The 16,000-nt window shown below is 56.4% G+C and overlaps 1 protein-coding gene across 1 annotated transcript; it reads right to left on the reverse strand.

Moving 5' to 3' along the window:
- Nucleotides 1–5,392: 5,392 nt before the first annotated feature.
- IHH (Indian hedgehog signaling molecule) lies at nucleotides 5,393–11,729 on the reverse strand. Its single transcript, XM_042953240.1, has 3 exons — nucleotides 11,205–11,729; nucleotides 8,520–8,781; nucleotides 5,393–6,828 (listed from the first exon to the last, which is right to left on the reverse strand). Exons 1-3 carry the CDS (start codon nucleotides 11,514–11,516, stop codon nucleotides 6,170–6,172), a joined length of 1,233 nt encoding a protein of 410 aa, XP_042809174.1. The 5' UTR covers nucleotides 11,517–11,729; the 3' UTR covers nucleotides 5,393–6,169.
- Between the last annotated feature and the right edge of the window lie 4,271 nt (nucleotides 11,730–16,000).

Here is a 16,000-nt window from a genome sequence, read left to right on the forward strand (position 1 = left end):
CTAACAGTTGATGTTGGCTGTGGTCTGGAAGCTAGTCTATCTGTAGCTTCTCCAGCTAGGCAATCTCAGAGCTATATGGCCTTTTCCTGACCTAGCCTCTGGCCAGATTCAAAAGGAGAGGAAGTGTCAAACAATTTGTGGACATATTTTAACCATTGCCACTCCCACCATGGGATCCTCTCACAGCTTCTAGAACATTATTCCTCCAGTTCTTCCCTGGCCGGTTCTTGGCCACCCCAGCCCCATCAAATCTTTTAGGTTGAGGCTGGAAATGCCTTCTTCCCATTCCTCTAGGATTGATGACTCATCAGTTCCCACCTCCTTCAGTTTGCTGCTGCAGGGCTATCTGGGTTCTGGTCTGGACCCTGCTACTGTGTGACCTTGGGTAAGTAACTTCACTTCTCAGGGCCTCAGTTTCTTCTCTGTAAAGTAGGAATTAGAAACATCACTTCACAGGCTGTTAGGATTTTATTTTTTATAAGCTTTTTAAAAAGTTGAGAGAGAGAGAGAGAGAGCGCAGGGGAGGGGCAGAGAATGAGGGAGAGAGAATCCCAAGCAGGGCACGATCCCACCAGCCGTGAGATCATGACCTGAGCTGAAATCAAGAGTTGGATGCTCAACTGACTGAGCCACCCAGGTGCCCCCAGGCTGCTAGGATTCTAAAAGATAATGTAAATGGAAAACTTAGCACAACTGATGCTTTTAATTATGAAAGAAATAACTGTGGGCAAGGCATTTTCCCTCTTGGAGAATTATTTCTGAAATGGGGATAATTCTCTCAACCCAATCTCCCATGCGGATGAGAGAGAGTCTTAAATGAACTGCAGGAAGGGTCAGCCCAGAGGTGGAGATTTCCTGACTCTAACCTGGCCAGGAAGCCCCCTGCATCTATTCCCTTCTGGGGCCCCAAGCGATGTGCGTGCGTGCGAGGTGGCCGGGGTGTGGCTTGGGGTGGTGCAGCACACAGGGCGAGCCATTATCTGCCCCACCGGCCTTATCAGATCCGGGCTGGCCACAACTCAGCCCCATGGAACAAAGAGGCTTTGAGATCCAGGCTGGGGTGTGGGACGTGGGGCCAAGCCCCAACAGGCACATTCCACTCAGGGGGCAGAGGGCACGGGGTAGGGGAGTCGCCGCCAACCCCTACCAGAGAGGTTTCCCCATGGAGGCAGGGCCCCCTCTGAGGTGGGGAGCAGGGGCCTCTACCCTCCACCATGAGCCACCATTCAGACTTCTTTGGGGGTATTTCCTGCTCCAGCACTTTCCACCAGGCCCGCAGCTCCGCCCCTTCCATGGGGCACAGTGTCCCCTACCCTCGCACCCCATCCCTTCACTCCCCACCCAGCTCCCGTTTCCCTTCCTGGCACCTTTAGTCCAAACCACACCGTCTCCCAGTTCCTGAGCATGTCCTGCACCTCTCCACGATCTGTTCCCAATAATCCGTCCATTTACTTTTGCCCCAGTCACTCGAGTCCAGAAGGCAGAAGCCCAAAACCACTTCCAGGAAGTCCCCGGTCATTGCCCTCATCCTGTCACTCATCCTGTCCCCACCCCCGTCTAGGCACTCTGCTCTGAGCTCCTGTGTGACACTGTAGGGAACTCCTCTCCAAACTTTAATCACTCTTGGAATCAGCTGAGCCTGGCAGAGGCTGTCGGGGTACATTACGTACAGGCTCTAGGCTGGGCAGGCAAGCCAGGGCTGAAATCCAGATGTGTTGGTACCCCAGTCTGCCCCCTGCACTAGGCTGTCTCCTAAATGGGCTTGCTGGCACCACACCAGAAGAGTTGCTGTTTCTAGTTGGATCTCTATGGGGGGCAGGGAGGGATTTGCTAAATTTTTTAATGGAGGGGCTCCTATTTCCAGTTCACACACACCGGCTGCAGAGGAACCAGTGCTAGCAACAGGCCTGGTTGCCCAAAGGATTGATGCGTTCAGCTCCAGCCTTCACAGCACAGCAATGCAGACTATCAGAAACCATCCCCAAGGCAGTGTCTTCAGGTGAGTGCAGTCCTGCGCAGCTTGGGAAGAGCCATGCCCAGGATGACTGAGTCTCTCCAAACAAGAGAGAGAAGGCTGCAGGGACAGCTAGGGAATGGGTGCCTGAGAGGGCACATCTGCACAGAGAAGTAGACCAGGGTGCAGTGGCTCTGTGTTGAGGGCAGTCTGTCCAGGCGGCTCTCCAGGCCTCCCAGCCAGGTTCCCCCACTTTGTCTCCTGTACCCCAACACTCCAGGTCTCCCTATCTCCACATCTCCCGGAGGACTTGTGGACTCAGGTGCCAGTGTTGCATTTGCTTAGACTGGGCTATAAGGGCTACTCTGAATCTCCTCCCTATGCACTCCTGATTGGGGGATGGGCAGGCAGAGACAGCAGGAGCCTGGAGGTTTCCTAGAACCTGGTTAGCCCAGACTGGGGCATTGAGAAGAGAGGATATCTATATGGGAAAGCCCTGGATATCTCCCTTACAGGTGCAGACACTGAGGCCAGAGAAGAGCCACGGTCAAGGGCTCTGGGCACGGGGGAAGCTAGATCTCATGTTTAAACACCTGAAGTTAACTTAAGCCCTTTCTTCAACCTCACGGCTCACCCAAACTGGCTTCAAGTCCTGGCCATTCTACTCCTAAAATCTACAATCCATCACCTTCTTTCTGACCCCCGAGCCACCTCTTCAACCCAGGTCACCAACTTCTCTCCCCAGTAAATGGACTCCCTGTTTCCACAGCTGCCTTCTCTGACCGTCCTCCACACTGCACCTGGGTGAGCTCTCTGAAACAATCTAGTTGTGAGCTTCCCCAGCTTCAAACCCTCAGGCCCTCCCCAAGCCCTCAGGATGAAGTCCAAATGTGTGACATACAAGGCTGTGTGTCATCTGATCCCTGCCTACCTCTCTACCTCAGTTTTGTCAAGCCCACATAGCTTTGTGAGGCTGACCTGGTGGCAGTTCCTCCAAGCCCCCAGGCTCACTCAAGCCCCCACGTTGTTGCATTTTCTGTGTCCTCAGCTTGGATCCCTTCCTTTACTTGCCTGCCATGCAAACCCTCCTACCTACCTGCCCAGGAAGTCTTCCTAGCCCTCAGCCTCTTCGTGGCATTCCCATAGCCCCTGTGAGAGGTCATCCAAAGCACTCAGCACACAGCATGGATATGTCTCCCCATGCTTCTTCCTCCCACCCAAGAATTCACTGATGGGGGGACTACTGCTTTCCCTCACTCTGGCACAGGACCTGACACAAGAATGTCTAGTAAAAAATGACAGAACAGGTGAATGCAGGTCACAATTGTGGACACAGCAGCCTTGGGGATTGTACTTGACCCTGAGAGGAGAGGCAGGCATTGGGTCAGTAGATGCCTGGGCCTGGGAAGCACAGTTGACCCTCCTCTGGGCCTTGGCATTACAGACATCGGGGTGAGGTAGGCTCTGGTGGGAGGGATTGGGACTATGATACTGCAGTGCTGCAACATGACTTCCCTGGCTGTCTCCCCATGTCTCCCTGCTCACACAGTCTACTCGATCTGGCCCCAGGGTTCCCAGAAAAGCCACTGGCCCCCCACTTCCACTCCAAGTTTGGTTTTTGAGGGTCTGAATTTGGATCAGTGTTGGTTTTTTTTCTGAGTCTTTGCAGCCTTCTCTATCTGAGGAATAAGTGTGTTTCCGAAGGAGGCCCATCTAGAACAGAAAGATTTGGGGACACCAAATGGTTCTGGGTCTGCAGGATGGAGACTACTCAGGCTCAGTAGGAGAAGCAGCTGGACACCCATAGGGGAAAATCTCTCTCTGTCTTCTCACTCACCAAATGTGTGGCATACAAGGGTCGGTGTCATCCTTCCCCTCCCTTCACCCCCTCCCCCACACCCATGAAGAATGTCATTAAGGGAGAGAATGTAAAAATGAATGGACAAAAGTATCTTGACCTTAATCTTCCATTTTTCTGTTTTTTACTGTAAAGGAGTTCACGGACATTCTGGTTCCTTTGAGCCTTGTCCATGAACCTCTGCCATGGGTCCATTCTAGATGTGCTGACAAAGCTGACTTCCAGGCCTGAAATGCTGAGAGTGCCTTCCAGGCCTGAAATGCTGAGAGGACCCAAGTTCACCAAAGAAAAAGCCTTGTGGTCAAAACAGTGGGCCCAAAAGCCAGATGGAGGGGTGTGAATCCTGCCTCTTCACTAGCTGTGTAATCTCAGGCAAGTTACTTAACCTCTTCCAGCTTCTGTGTTCGTCTGGAACATGGCAATATGAAAACATACACCACATAGTGTTGTATGAGAATGAAATAATGCTCTAAATATAAAGCACTTAGAACAACATCTGGTGATAGTTGGTCTTCATTGAATGACAGCACTTGTCATTATAGCTTGTGGGGGCCTATTTCCTCCCAGATGACACAGTCTCCAGGGCAACTTCTCTGGAGTTTTCCTCCATGGAGGTGGGGGAAGGAGAAGGTAAGAGTCTGAGCAGTCATCCCTAACATAGTAATCTCTGTAAGAGGACAGAAGCTGGGTAGTTGTATGTTTTAGCAACGGGCTGTTCACAGTCGGGAGAACTCTACTTTGTAGCATACACCAATTTTGACGGTGTGAATACTCCCACCATGCCCTATATCAACTGGCTTATGAAATTTCTGAGAATTTAATAAGTATAACGCTGGACCTGGGACTCTCAGCTGACCTGTAGCAAGTACAGAAAAACCTGCCTTGGCATAGAGAGACCCAGAAAAAATGAAGAAGGGAGTCACCTTGTCTTGGCAATAAACTGGGCCTTTTCTAGACTAAGCAATGTTTCTCAAAGTGTGGTCCATGGACCATCCGCCATGTTCGGTATTTGTAAAAATTTCCTGGGCCTCGCTCTGGATCTATTAAAGCAGAATTGTTTGAATGGACCCAGGAATCACTTTTAAAGAAACTGCACAGGTGATTCTGAGGTTTGAGAACAGCTAGGTTAGGGACTCCTGAGTTCTCCAAGAAGTCAGAAGGGGCCACAAGGCAGATGTGAATTCTACAAAATCTTCTCGTACCATGGTCCGTTATTCACACTGAAGGATGAGAAACAGGCCCCGAGACAGACTTGAGTAAGCAGGAAAAGTGCCTCGACAGGCCCAGTGAGGTTGTTCTAGATGAGTGAAGTGACCATGGGCTAGTTACCTCCATTCTCTCTCTGGTCCAACAGTGTTTAGGGCAAACTTTGAGATCAGCATGGGAAGGCCTTGCCTGGCACAGAGCCCAGTTCTCTGTGGCAACTTTGCTGGGCTTCTGGGTGAAGAAGGGCCTGTAGTAAAGGTGGGAGCATGGGAGTTTCTGTTCTTGGAGGAAGGTGAGCACACCCCTGAACCGACCCACCCGTGGCTCCAGACTGTGTGTTGGCCCTGCTCAGCATCCTAGACTCTATGGCTCTAACAACTTAAATAATTTTTATTACAAAAGGAAGAAAAGGCCAAAACATCCCCAAAATTCTCCCATGGGCTTCCCCCTCCGAGCCAATAAATAAGGTGGGGGAGACTGACCGGAGAGGGGGGTGAGGGTCATGGTTCAGCAGAACAGGGAGCGTAGCCTGGGCAGGGGCAGAAGGACATCCAGCCCGCTCCCCTGGTCCTGGGCACTATGATCACATTGGCTGGAACAAGGAACTCTGCTCACTGACAGCAACAGTCTCTGTCCCGAGGAGTGTGGCCAGGGAGGAAGGTCATGCCTCAGGATGGCCAGACTGGCTGCCCCACCCTGCGGCCTTCTCAGTTCTGGGCAGCAGGTGTTGAGTCCAGCCAGCTCCCTGCTGGCTCCCAGGGAATCTAGCAGCATCGACTGAGGTGCAAGCCCACCTACGAGGGGCCTCAGACAGATGGAATGGGCCCTCCCCATTGGGGGAGGCAGGTACGAAAAATCGAAGTGAGAGCTGGCCAGGTGGGGGAATCCACTGTGCCAGCCTCAAGAGGTCTCTAGAATAGAAAGATAGACCACTCCCTCCCAACCAGCTTAGCTTGTAGCTCTGTCTCTACATCGAGGTGGGGTGGTCAACACTGGCATTGCCCAGTCAAGTCTCCATGGTGTGTCTGGGAAAGAGGAGATGGTGGGAACCAGTGCCCCCCACTCGGGTCCCTTTCAGGGCCAGTGTCCTCTCGGCGGGAAGGCCTTTGGACCGCGTTAGGCAGCTGCAGGAGGGCAGTGAAGGGGTCTTCTCAGCTCCCCGGCCCAGCCATGCCCAGCGAGTGGAAGCTGCCCTCTTCCAACAAGAGCCGCCCCAGGCGGTAGAGCAGCTGGGGGTACCAGTGCACACCCTCCCCCGGGGTCCAGCTGCCCCACGCCAAGCTGGGAAACAGTCGCAGGGGCCAGAAGGCCAACTGAGCCAGACGGTGGTCAGCCACGGCCGCGAAGCAGGAGGCCACCACATCCTCCACCACCAGCGTCCCATGCCTTGTTAGTGGGGCATAGGCCCCCAGGGCCACGTGTGTGGAGACGGCTGCCACTCGGGCAGGTTGCAGGCCCGGCACCCCGGCCACCAGCACGTACTGGCCAGGCTGCACTTGGCTGGCAAATGTGGCCCGGAAGTGGGCCGCTGGTTCTGTGTGATTATTGGCGGTGAAGAGCAGGTGGGCAGGCGTGAGTGCCAGGCGGCGTGGGGGGTCCTGGGTCTCGATGACCCGGAAGGCCCTCAGCCTGTCTGGCTCGCGATCCAGGAAAATGAGCACGTCACTGAAGGTGGGGTTCCCATCCTCCCCCATGGCCAGCACCCGGTCTCCGGGTCTCACAGCTGACAAGGCCACACGTGCCCCGCTCTCTAGGCGCACCTGGGCTCCAGCAGGAAAGCAGCCACCTGTCTTGGCCGCAGCAGAGTGCTCTGTGGGAAGAAGGGACATGAAGGTGTTACTGCTGTGTCACAGCACCCCTCCCCAGAGCTCCTCTCGCTCCCAAAGAGCCCCCCCCCCATCACCATATTCTGGCTCTGCTCCCCCCTTCCCGTGCAGCCTTGAATACACCCCAACCCACGATGTGATCTGTCCTCCTCCCCCGTCTAATCCTTTGCCAGTGAGAGGAGCATATTGCGGCTCCAAGACCCATGAGTGAGAAAGAAAGGACCCTGCTGAAGCCCCGGCCAAGCCCCTGTCTGCTCGCTGTGAAGCGATGTTGTAGAGCATCAGAGAGGTCAGGGGTGAACTGAGCCAGGTGGTGGTCAGCTGTGACTTGAAACTCGAAAGCTACAGTCTCGTGGAGAAGGCACTTAGCTCCTCTGGGGTCTGGATGTCCTGCCATTTCTCACTCCTTGCTCAGACACTCCCCAAAAATTGCACTCTCAGGCTGACACCCCGAGTTCTGTCCCAGAGCTGGCCCTTGGAGTCCAGATAGAAGCGAGAGGAGGGCCAGCCGTGGGCAGCTATAGACTTCTGGGGAGCCTCAGAGTGAGTGGTCAGGCCAGGGCGTGACTCAGTGGCAAGGGTAAAGTCACCATCTTCAGTTCATGTGCTGGGTCCTTGTGCGGGGACAGGACACGGTGGCATTGGTGGGCGGGATGGTGAGCAGTGTTGTGGGTGGGAATAATGATGGAAGTGGCCACTCGGGGAGCTGGTGTCGGGCCAGTGTTCGCAGGTGAAGGGTGGACGTGACTTGAAGTAGATACAATTGGCAGGAAAGTGCTGGAGGGGAGGATGGGGGTGGGTCACCACAGTGTGCCCAGGTGGGTTCGGGAATAGTAAGCAGTGGGTCTGGTCTCATGTGTCAGGTCTTCGGGTGTGACTGCTACGTGGTGCCAGCATGGAGGGCTGTGCCCGAAGCCAGGTGGAGCCAGACTGGCAGTCACACGGGAACCATCTGAAGCATCCGTGATCAGGTTCAGTGTAGGTGACAGGGATGCTGACAAGATCTGAGGGAGGGGCAAGGCCCCAATGCCTGCCCATTCGGATCAACAAGGCGGCCAATCTGGGAAAATCCATTTTATTGAGTCCACTGTTTATTCTGCCCCTCGTGGCTGGCTTTGCCCCAAACTGTCCAGCTTCAGGGCCCTGAGGGAGAGGTTGGGGATGCCTGCACCCCCTGGAGGAGCATACAAAGTGCCCTAAAGGGCCTGACCTGCAGCAGGGTTGTGGGTTCTGAGTCTCTGGGCTCCCGGCTCCTGGTGAGGCATGCTGGTGTCTGGGCATAAGCTGGCCCTTGGCCCCTGGCCCCACCGCCCGCCTCCATTCTGAGTCATCTGAGCGGGAAAGCCATCTCTGTCCCAGCCTGGCTTCCTCCATCTCTCCAGCTTGCTCTGTCTTGCACCTCCTGCTGCAGGCTCTGGACTGTGGACCGCGAGGTCGGCCCCCAGCAGTGCTGGGACAGGGCCCTGTCTCCCTAGGCTCCTGCCATGACACTACCAGGCAGGGGGTGAGCAGGTGGTCACAAGCAGCAGTGGGGAGCGAGGCGGACGTCCTCTTCCCTGGGGTCCCCGCCTCCATCCCCTGGCGGGCCTCTTCACCTTCTGGGCAGCAGTGAGCCCTGTGCCTGCCCATGCCCTGCGGCCCCGGCCCCGGGCCCAGCCCCCAGGCAGCGGCTCACCGGACTTGACGGAGCAGTGCACGTGGGCCTTGGACTCATAATACACCCAGTCGAAGCCGGCCTCCACTGCCAAGCGCGCCAGCAGTCCATACTTATTGCGGTCGCGGTCCGAAGTGGTAATGTCCACCGCGCGGCCCTCGTAGTGCAGCGACTCCTCAGAGTGGTGACCGTCCTCATCCCAGCCTTCAGTCACCCTCAGCTTCACGCCGGGCCACTGGTTCATCACGGAGATGGCCAGCGAGTTCAGGCGGTCCTTGCAGCGCTAGGAGAGGAAAGCCAGCAGAGTTAGGGGGAGATGCCGGCCTGCATGCGGGTGGAGGCGTGGCCCCGCCCCCGGCCTCTCCCAGAGCATCCGCTGGAGTTAGGAAACCAGGGAGGTTGTTCTGTCCCTCTCTTTTAGGAACAGAGAGCCCTAACTTGCTTCTTTCCCTTCTAGCGTCTGGCTGCTCCAGGGACCTGGACCGCACGGTGGCGCCACAAATCTGGAGGGCGCGTTGGGAGGTGCACCCTTGGGGCGACCTCCTCTGATAAGTGGCCCCTCCCTCCCACGCTCTTTCCCCTCAGATCGGGGTACCGATCCCTCCACAGACCCGGCTACACTTTTCCCGCGCCCAGTCCCTCTGTCCCACCAAGGCACCTGAAGGCCAGAAACCACCCCTCTGCCCGCAGGGTTGGGGTGGTAGCGGAGCCGACTGCCTGCGGCTGGCCTGCTAGGCGTGCAAGGCCGGAGGTGCCCAGTAGGTGTCACCGTAGCCTCAGGGCTGAGGCCCCCCGACTCGGTCTGGAGGCGCGGCAGGTGCAGAGCGCCCCAGCAACGTGGGGGCGTGTTGGGAGGGGAATCCCGGGCCGCCTGGATCTCTCCAGCGCCACAGAGTATTCCTGCTGGGACTTAAGATCCAAAAGTGACCCACACCCAATCCGAGGATGCAGAAGCCTGGAAACCAGAAGCCTGTGGAAATGCTAGCGCCCAGCCGGGCCAGATGGAGGGCGACCCGGAGCGTCCTCCGCAGCAAGGGGCGCACGCAAGGCTGATAATCCCAGGCAAGGTTCTCCCTCAGTCCAGAACCTTCAGCACCTCTGCGCCGCCCCTATCAGGGAAAGGGCTGGAGAAACCGAGCCTCTGATCTCAGCGAGCCGGCTCCACGCTCTGTCTCACACGGGGTGGGAGTAGAGCCGCGCCTTGCGGGAAGGAGAGAGATCGACGGTCTGTGATGACTCCCCGCGTGCCTGCAGCCCAAAGGACCCTGCAGTTGGCTGGGGGGAGGGGACTGCGGGAGAGCCGACCCTTTCACAGTCCGTGACTCGGGTGCGAGGCGCCGCCAAATGTGGACAGCCCATGTCTCAACCTACCCCCATCCCGCACAAAGGGGGCCCCACAGACCCTTGGACTCCGTCTCCCAGGAGCCAACAGCGGCTACAGCCCAAGGCCTGGCCGTCCTCTGGGCGAGCAGCCTAGCTGGGGAGCACACTGCCCAGGAAGGGAGCTCGGTGTGCTCCTTGCCTCCAGGCTTCCAGCCGCCCCCCCCCCCCCAGCTAAGTCGGCCCCGTGGGCCCCTGCTCCCCGCCCCTCTCCCCCTCCCCCGGGTCCAGAGCTGGGGAGCGCTGTCAATGATTGCCCAGCCCGTGGCCCGGATCCTTATCTGCATTCCTCGGCGCCCGGCCCGGCCCGGCCACCAGCCAACCTTCGGCCCCGACACCGGCCGGCCAGCCCCGGCGCCAGGGCGCAGGCTGAGGGCTGTGGTGGAGCTGTTCTTCCCAAAGCACCTAGGGAGCAGGCTGCCTGCATGCGTGGGAAGCCCCGGGAGACCACCGAGGAAGGGGACGTAGGTTTCTGATCCCTTGGGACCCCAGATGCAGGGAAGAAAGTCTGCTCCCCAGTGCCTGGGTTGAGCGGGTCCTGTTCGGAGCTTGCAGAAACTAGCTAGCGTTAGTTCTGCTCCCTCCCTCTCCCGGCATCCTAGCTCTTCTCTTTCAACACTCCCCGTCCCTGCCACCAAGCCCAGGGGTCCCCCAAGTCCGGTCCCAGAGCCCGAAGTTCTCGGCACCCCACCCTTAACCGCAGCGGCGCGGCTCAGCTCTCCGGGACAGACACGTGGGCTCGCCGGGCAAGTTCCCTTTCCCACCTCCGCCTCCCGGCTCAGCTCTTCCCGGCTGTCCCTAACCCCAGACCCGGGAGGGGGGGTGGGGTGGGGTGGGGAACGCTGCTCCAGAGAGGGCAGCGCAGCGAACCAAGAGCGCGCGGGGAGGAACGGCCCTCTGCGCCCGCAGCTTCTTCGCCCTCAGGGGTGCCGAATGGAGAGCGGCGCAGCGGTGCGGAAGGTTAGGCCAGGAGGGACTGCGTGGGTCCCGAAGGCGCGGGAGGCGGCCGGGTCGAGGTACCTCCGGGTGCCGAGTCTGAGCTCAGCTGCCAGCGCTCTGGGGCAGTGGGGCTGCCGCCACCAGGCTCGGCCGTGGCGCTTGGCAGTGGGGCGCTCTTCTCCCACCTCCGGCGGGTCCGCGGGTGTCCGCACTGCCGCCGGGACCCCTGGCCGGCCCATCTTGGGCAGCAGGCGGCTGGGCTTGGCGAGAGGGGCAGGTGCCAGGGGGCGTGCCAGCCAGTCGAGAAAAGGTGCCAGGGGGGCGGGGAGGGCCGGGCAGGTGGCGGCGCTTCAGCGGCGGCGCCCTGCGAGGGCGGGTCGCGCTCACCTGGGTCATGAGGCGGTCGGCGCCCGTGTTCTCCTCGTCCTTGAAGATGATGTCGGGATTGTAGTTGGGGGTGAGCTCCTTGAAGCGCTCCGAGCTGCGCGCGATCTTGCCTTCATAGCGCCCGCTGGCGCCCAGCGTCTTCTCCGGCACGTTGGGGCTGAACTGCTTGTAGGCGAGCGGCACGAGCTTGCGCGGCGGCCGCCTCCGGCTGCCCACCACCCGGCCCGGCCCGCAGCCCCGCGCCGCCGGCACCAGCAGCAGCAGCAGGAGCAGGCAGAACCGCAGTCGGGGCCGGAGCCGGGCGGGAGACATGGCAGGGGAGCCCGGGCGAGGGGCGGGCGAGGGCGCCTGGTGGGCTGGTGGGTGGGCGAGTCGACGGGCGCGCTGCGGGGGCTCAGGCGTCCGGCTGGCTCCGGGGGGCTCCAGGTGGGGGCGCCATGGGCTGCGCGGCGCGGCGCAGGGCCGGCGGGACTCAGGTGCGGGGCGGGGGCCCGGGGCCCTGGCTGGTGGCGGCGCGCTGTCCCCCTCGGCGCCTCGACTCTGAGCTGCCCGGCTCGCCGGCCGCCAATAAATAGGCCGGCCCGTTTGTTTTGGCAACGCGGCGGCGGCGGGGGGCGGCGGGCGGCGGGGCTGCGGGCCGCCGGGCTGGGCTGGGCTGGCCGGGCCGGCGGGCTGGCGGGCCCCGCGGTTAGCACCCCGGCCCGGCGGTCAGGCGGCTCTGGCGGAGCGGGAGCTGCTGCCGTCTGCGGCGCAGCTCGGGGCCGAGTGAGAGGGGAAATGGAAGAGATCCGGGCTCGGGCCCCGCGCAGACCGCACCCTACCCATGTCCCTGCCTCCTGTGCGCTCGACAGCGAACCTGCAGCAAGGGCGGCACAGCCTCCTCCCCCTCGGGCGGGCGGCCCCGGCACCAGCCAGCCCTCGTCCCGCTCGCTCCTCCGCCGCGTCCGCCCGCCCGCTGCCCTCGGCGCCCCCTGCACTGCCTGAGTTCGCCCTCCCCGCCCGGACGCGCCCCACCCCGCCTGGGCCTCGCCTCTGGGCTCCCCGCGGCTCCGGGGTGCCCCGCCAGGCGCAAACCTCCCGGACAGGAGCTGCCACCCCCACAGAGACCGCAACCCACGGCGCGGCCGGACGCGAGGGGCGGGGGGCAGTGGCCGGACCGCACGGCCGCCTACGGTGTCCCCTGCGGGGAAGTAAAGCCAGAAGACGGGAGGCCGCCCCTAACCTGGTGCCCCACCCTGGCCCGGGAGACGCGCCCTCTCAGCGTGGTGGACTGAATTCTGTATCAACCCGGTGCACATCCCACGGCCACCGGGTGTGAAGCTGGGAGTGGGGCACCCAGCCTCATGAAGAGTCAAATCGGGCTTTTTGGTGGGTTTTGCTGTTTCTTTTGAGTTGGAAACACTATTAAAAAAGAGCAAAATGAAGTTACAAAGGGATGGGCCAAGGTGTGGAGAAGAGCAGCTAAATGATGACATCAGCTGGAGGAACTGACCACGTTAAAGACCCGGCAGCGCTGGTCTGGGGTTGGGGGGGGGGGGGGGGGGCAGGGGCTTGCTGAGAACCGCAACAACGACTCACAGCTGCTGGCGTGCAAGGGCTGCTACACAATTCCTCTGTTAATTCTGCTTTACAAATTCAAAACCATAGAGAATACGTAGAGGCAGCTAGAGAAGTAAACACGGACGGTGTGTTTATTTTGATATGCCACTCAGGAAAGCTGAATGAATTAGGATTTATTCTGCTAAAACCAGAAAGGGCAAGGATGTTGAAAACAAATGCCGCCATCACAACAAATTATGTGATTTGGTCGCAGTATAGTCTACCAATTCAATAGAGATAGAAATAAAAGAATGAGAAATAGAAAGATTTAAACATTTTTTTCATTCCAAGAATACTGACCCAGTTAAGTACCACTTTGTTGATTCTTACGTGCCTGGTACATGGGAGCTCTTCCATATGATTATACTAAGTATGCTACTTGCATTATCTAATTCAAACTCACAACCTCAGTTGAGCTCTTATTCCCGTTTTACAAATGGAGATTTTGAAGTTCAGAGAAGATAAACAACTAGCTTCGGGCTGGGGAGCAGAGAGAAAATTCAAATCCTCTACCCTCTACGGGGGTCTGACCCCAGAGCCCCAGCTCTCACCTATGCATCGGTTCCTTGGCCCTCTTTCCTGGGTTTTGAGCTGTGGTGGCTTTTCACAGATGTCCTCACGTTTTCTCTGGATGGATTTTGTGAACATAAGTTCGGAATTAGATGGGGACCTATGATAGGGCTTAATCCAAGCACTTCGTTTCCAGAAAAGGCAACTGAGGCCCACAGAAGGGAAGTTAGGATGATGCCACCAGGAGGAGAGTGTGGCATGTCACTTGGAAACACAGTGCATTGTTTCTTTTTTCCTCCCCGCCCCCCTACCATCCTGCCCCCCATGTTCTCCACTTTGGGTCTCTTCCTTCCTCAGTATTTGAATTCTATGTCTCCCAGTCACAGGTCTCTCCAACATTGTTTCTTTTCCTTGAGCTCTCAAAGAACTTCAAGGTACCTTTTCCAGGGTTCAAAAACTATTCCGGCACTATTCCCCACCGGCCTCCCTCTCTACTGCTCAGATTTCTGGAGCAGACCAGGTCAGTGCCTCTCCCAATCCAGACAAACGGGGGAGGGGAGGGCTCTTCTTAGGGAGCTCAAAAGAAGATAATCCCATAGGTTCCCAGGGTCATCTATTGCAGTGTGTTATAATAATCTTCTAGAGAAGTTTTGCCTTAATTTCAGTCTTTCTTCCTCCCTCTCGAATGCAAATTCGACTGCTTTCCTCTTCTTCTGGTCTTAGAAATTAGGGTAATTATCCTGCTTATTATCCCATGTGCACAGTCCTGAAGAGTTCTTTAAATTCACTTTCAATCTTCTTTTCTCCGAGTAGAAGACAATTTAAGATTATTTTAGGGGCTCTAACTTGAAACCATTTATTAACGTTGCCATTCTTTCATTTCTCTTCTTAAACTGTGATCCCGTTGAATGCAAATCTCTGGTAAAGATCTGATCCGTGTCAAATCAGCATTAGAGCAGCGCTAAGACCGCTTGGCATCAGGGGTGGTCCGACAGCAGTGTGACCTCGTTGGTTTAGATAGCGCTCCACCAAGTCTAGCCCCTCCTGGGCCTGGCTAACTTTGGAGCAGTGATCAGGGTGTGTTCTGGGAGAAGAACATAACACTTATGAAGTCTCTCCTCTATAACAGGTACTTTAAGCACTTAGTACAATCTTCACAATAACACTCTGTACACAGCAATTACTATTCTCATTTTACAAATCTACAACTCCAAGGCTGTACGAGTACAGTAACTTGCCTGTGGTCCCCCAGTCCAGATTTGAACTCTGGAGCTTTTTCATTCCAAACGTATACTTTTTTTTCCCCCCTCAGGACACCTGATGGTTCAAGATCTGAATCTCAAATTTAGATCTGCGTGCGTCCAGTCTCGTTCAGTGCAGGAAGGGGGAGAAGAGGGCAGAACTGGAAGCATCATAATTTCCAGGGCAGTGACCCTGGAGCATTTTGAATCCAAATTGGGGCCTGAAACCTTGGGTCATTTCTTGCCTGCCTATATTCTTAGCTGTTCAGTAGCTGTAGGGTAGATTTTGAGCTGGGCTAATCCATTAGACCTATCAAACAAAGCCTAGTTCTTTTTTCTAGTCACTTCCAGGCTCCTGCTGGCAGTAAACCTGGAGAACTGAGGTGTGCCACTCTGGGGGCACCAATGGCCTGGAGTTTGAGTAGCAGTGATAGAGTCTGATTGGTGGGGGGGGGGGGGGCACCTGACATCTGAGTCCTGGGCCTCTTGGTAAAATCACTTTTCTTCTCCCACCTCTAGACCCCTTCTACCCTCAATCATCTCTATTTTGAAGAGAACAAAGTAAGATCTATTTCTTTGGATAATATGATTCAGCTTTTGCACACTAGAGTAAACGTTGGAAAAATAGGTGGAAAGGAAATGGGGGGAAGAAAATATACCATAGAACCTGATCATTAAATATCTGTTTAGTAGACTACTATGTTAGTATATTTACTCAATCTTGATTTGAACACTACATAGTTCAAATAAAATGTACTTATAGTCATATGTGTGTGCATGTGTATACAGATATGTGTATATCTACAGACAAATACATGCATACATACTGTGCTGGTCCATACTTCTGTAATCAACTAATCTTTTTTCTCTTTATCCTGCCACTTGGCCAGATCAGTCCTGCTCTAAATCCATGGGTGCTGAGCCACAACCAGACAGGTTGTTGGAATGCAGTTAGCCAAATATCTTCCAATGACTCGGAACACAGCAGCCTTGGCTCATAGAAAGAGCTCTAGGCCTGGAGTTGTCAGATCTATGCCTGAACATGGTCTTTGATACCTTCTACCTTTGTGGCCTTGGGCAAGTCACTTGACTTCTCTAAATTTTAGTTTTCTCATCTATAAGGCGAAAATATTATCACTTACCTCGTAGGGTTGTTGCGAGGGTTAAAAATATAAGCTGTGAAGTACAAAGCTTATGTGTAATTTGTTTTTTATCCTCCACTGGGCTCACTAGCAGCAGTGGTTCTATGATTCCTATCACCCGTCTCGGGGGAATAATATACAACAGGTTGCTCATACATGTGTGCCCCAAGACAGTAGTGGGATTAGGAGGATCCTTTCTATTAGTGAGCATCTATCTTGTGAACAGTAGTGTGATAGGTGCGTAAGGATAGAGAATACAACAGAAAGTAAAAAAACACAGTTGTTGTCCTCAAGAAATTCACTA

The sequence above is a fragment of the Panthera leo genome, chromosome C1 (genome assembly GCF_018350215.1).
Source record: "Panthera leo isolate Ple1 chromosome C1, P.leo_Ple1_pat1.1, whole genome shotgun sequence".
NCBI lineage: Eukaryota > Metazoa > Chordata > Mammalia > Carnivora > Felidae > Panthera > Panthera leo.

Bases quoted from the DNA above. Each gene is read 5' to 3' on its own strand.
- IHH (XM_042953240.1), bottom strand. From the start codon at position 11,516: ATGTCTCCCGCCCGGCTCCGGCCCCGACTGCGGTTCTGCCTGCTCCTG. The intron at 8,782-11,204 runs GTGAGCGCGACC...TTCCTCTCCTAG, and splicing joins CCGACCGCCTCATGACCCAG to CGCTGCAAGGACCGCCTGAA. The intron at 6,829-8,519 runs GTGAGCCGCTGC...TTCTTCCCACAG, and splicing joins GCACTGCTCCGTCAAGTCCG to AGCACTCTGCTGCGGCCAAG.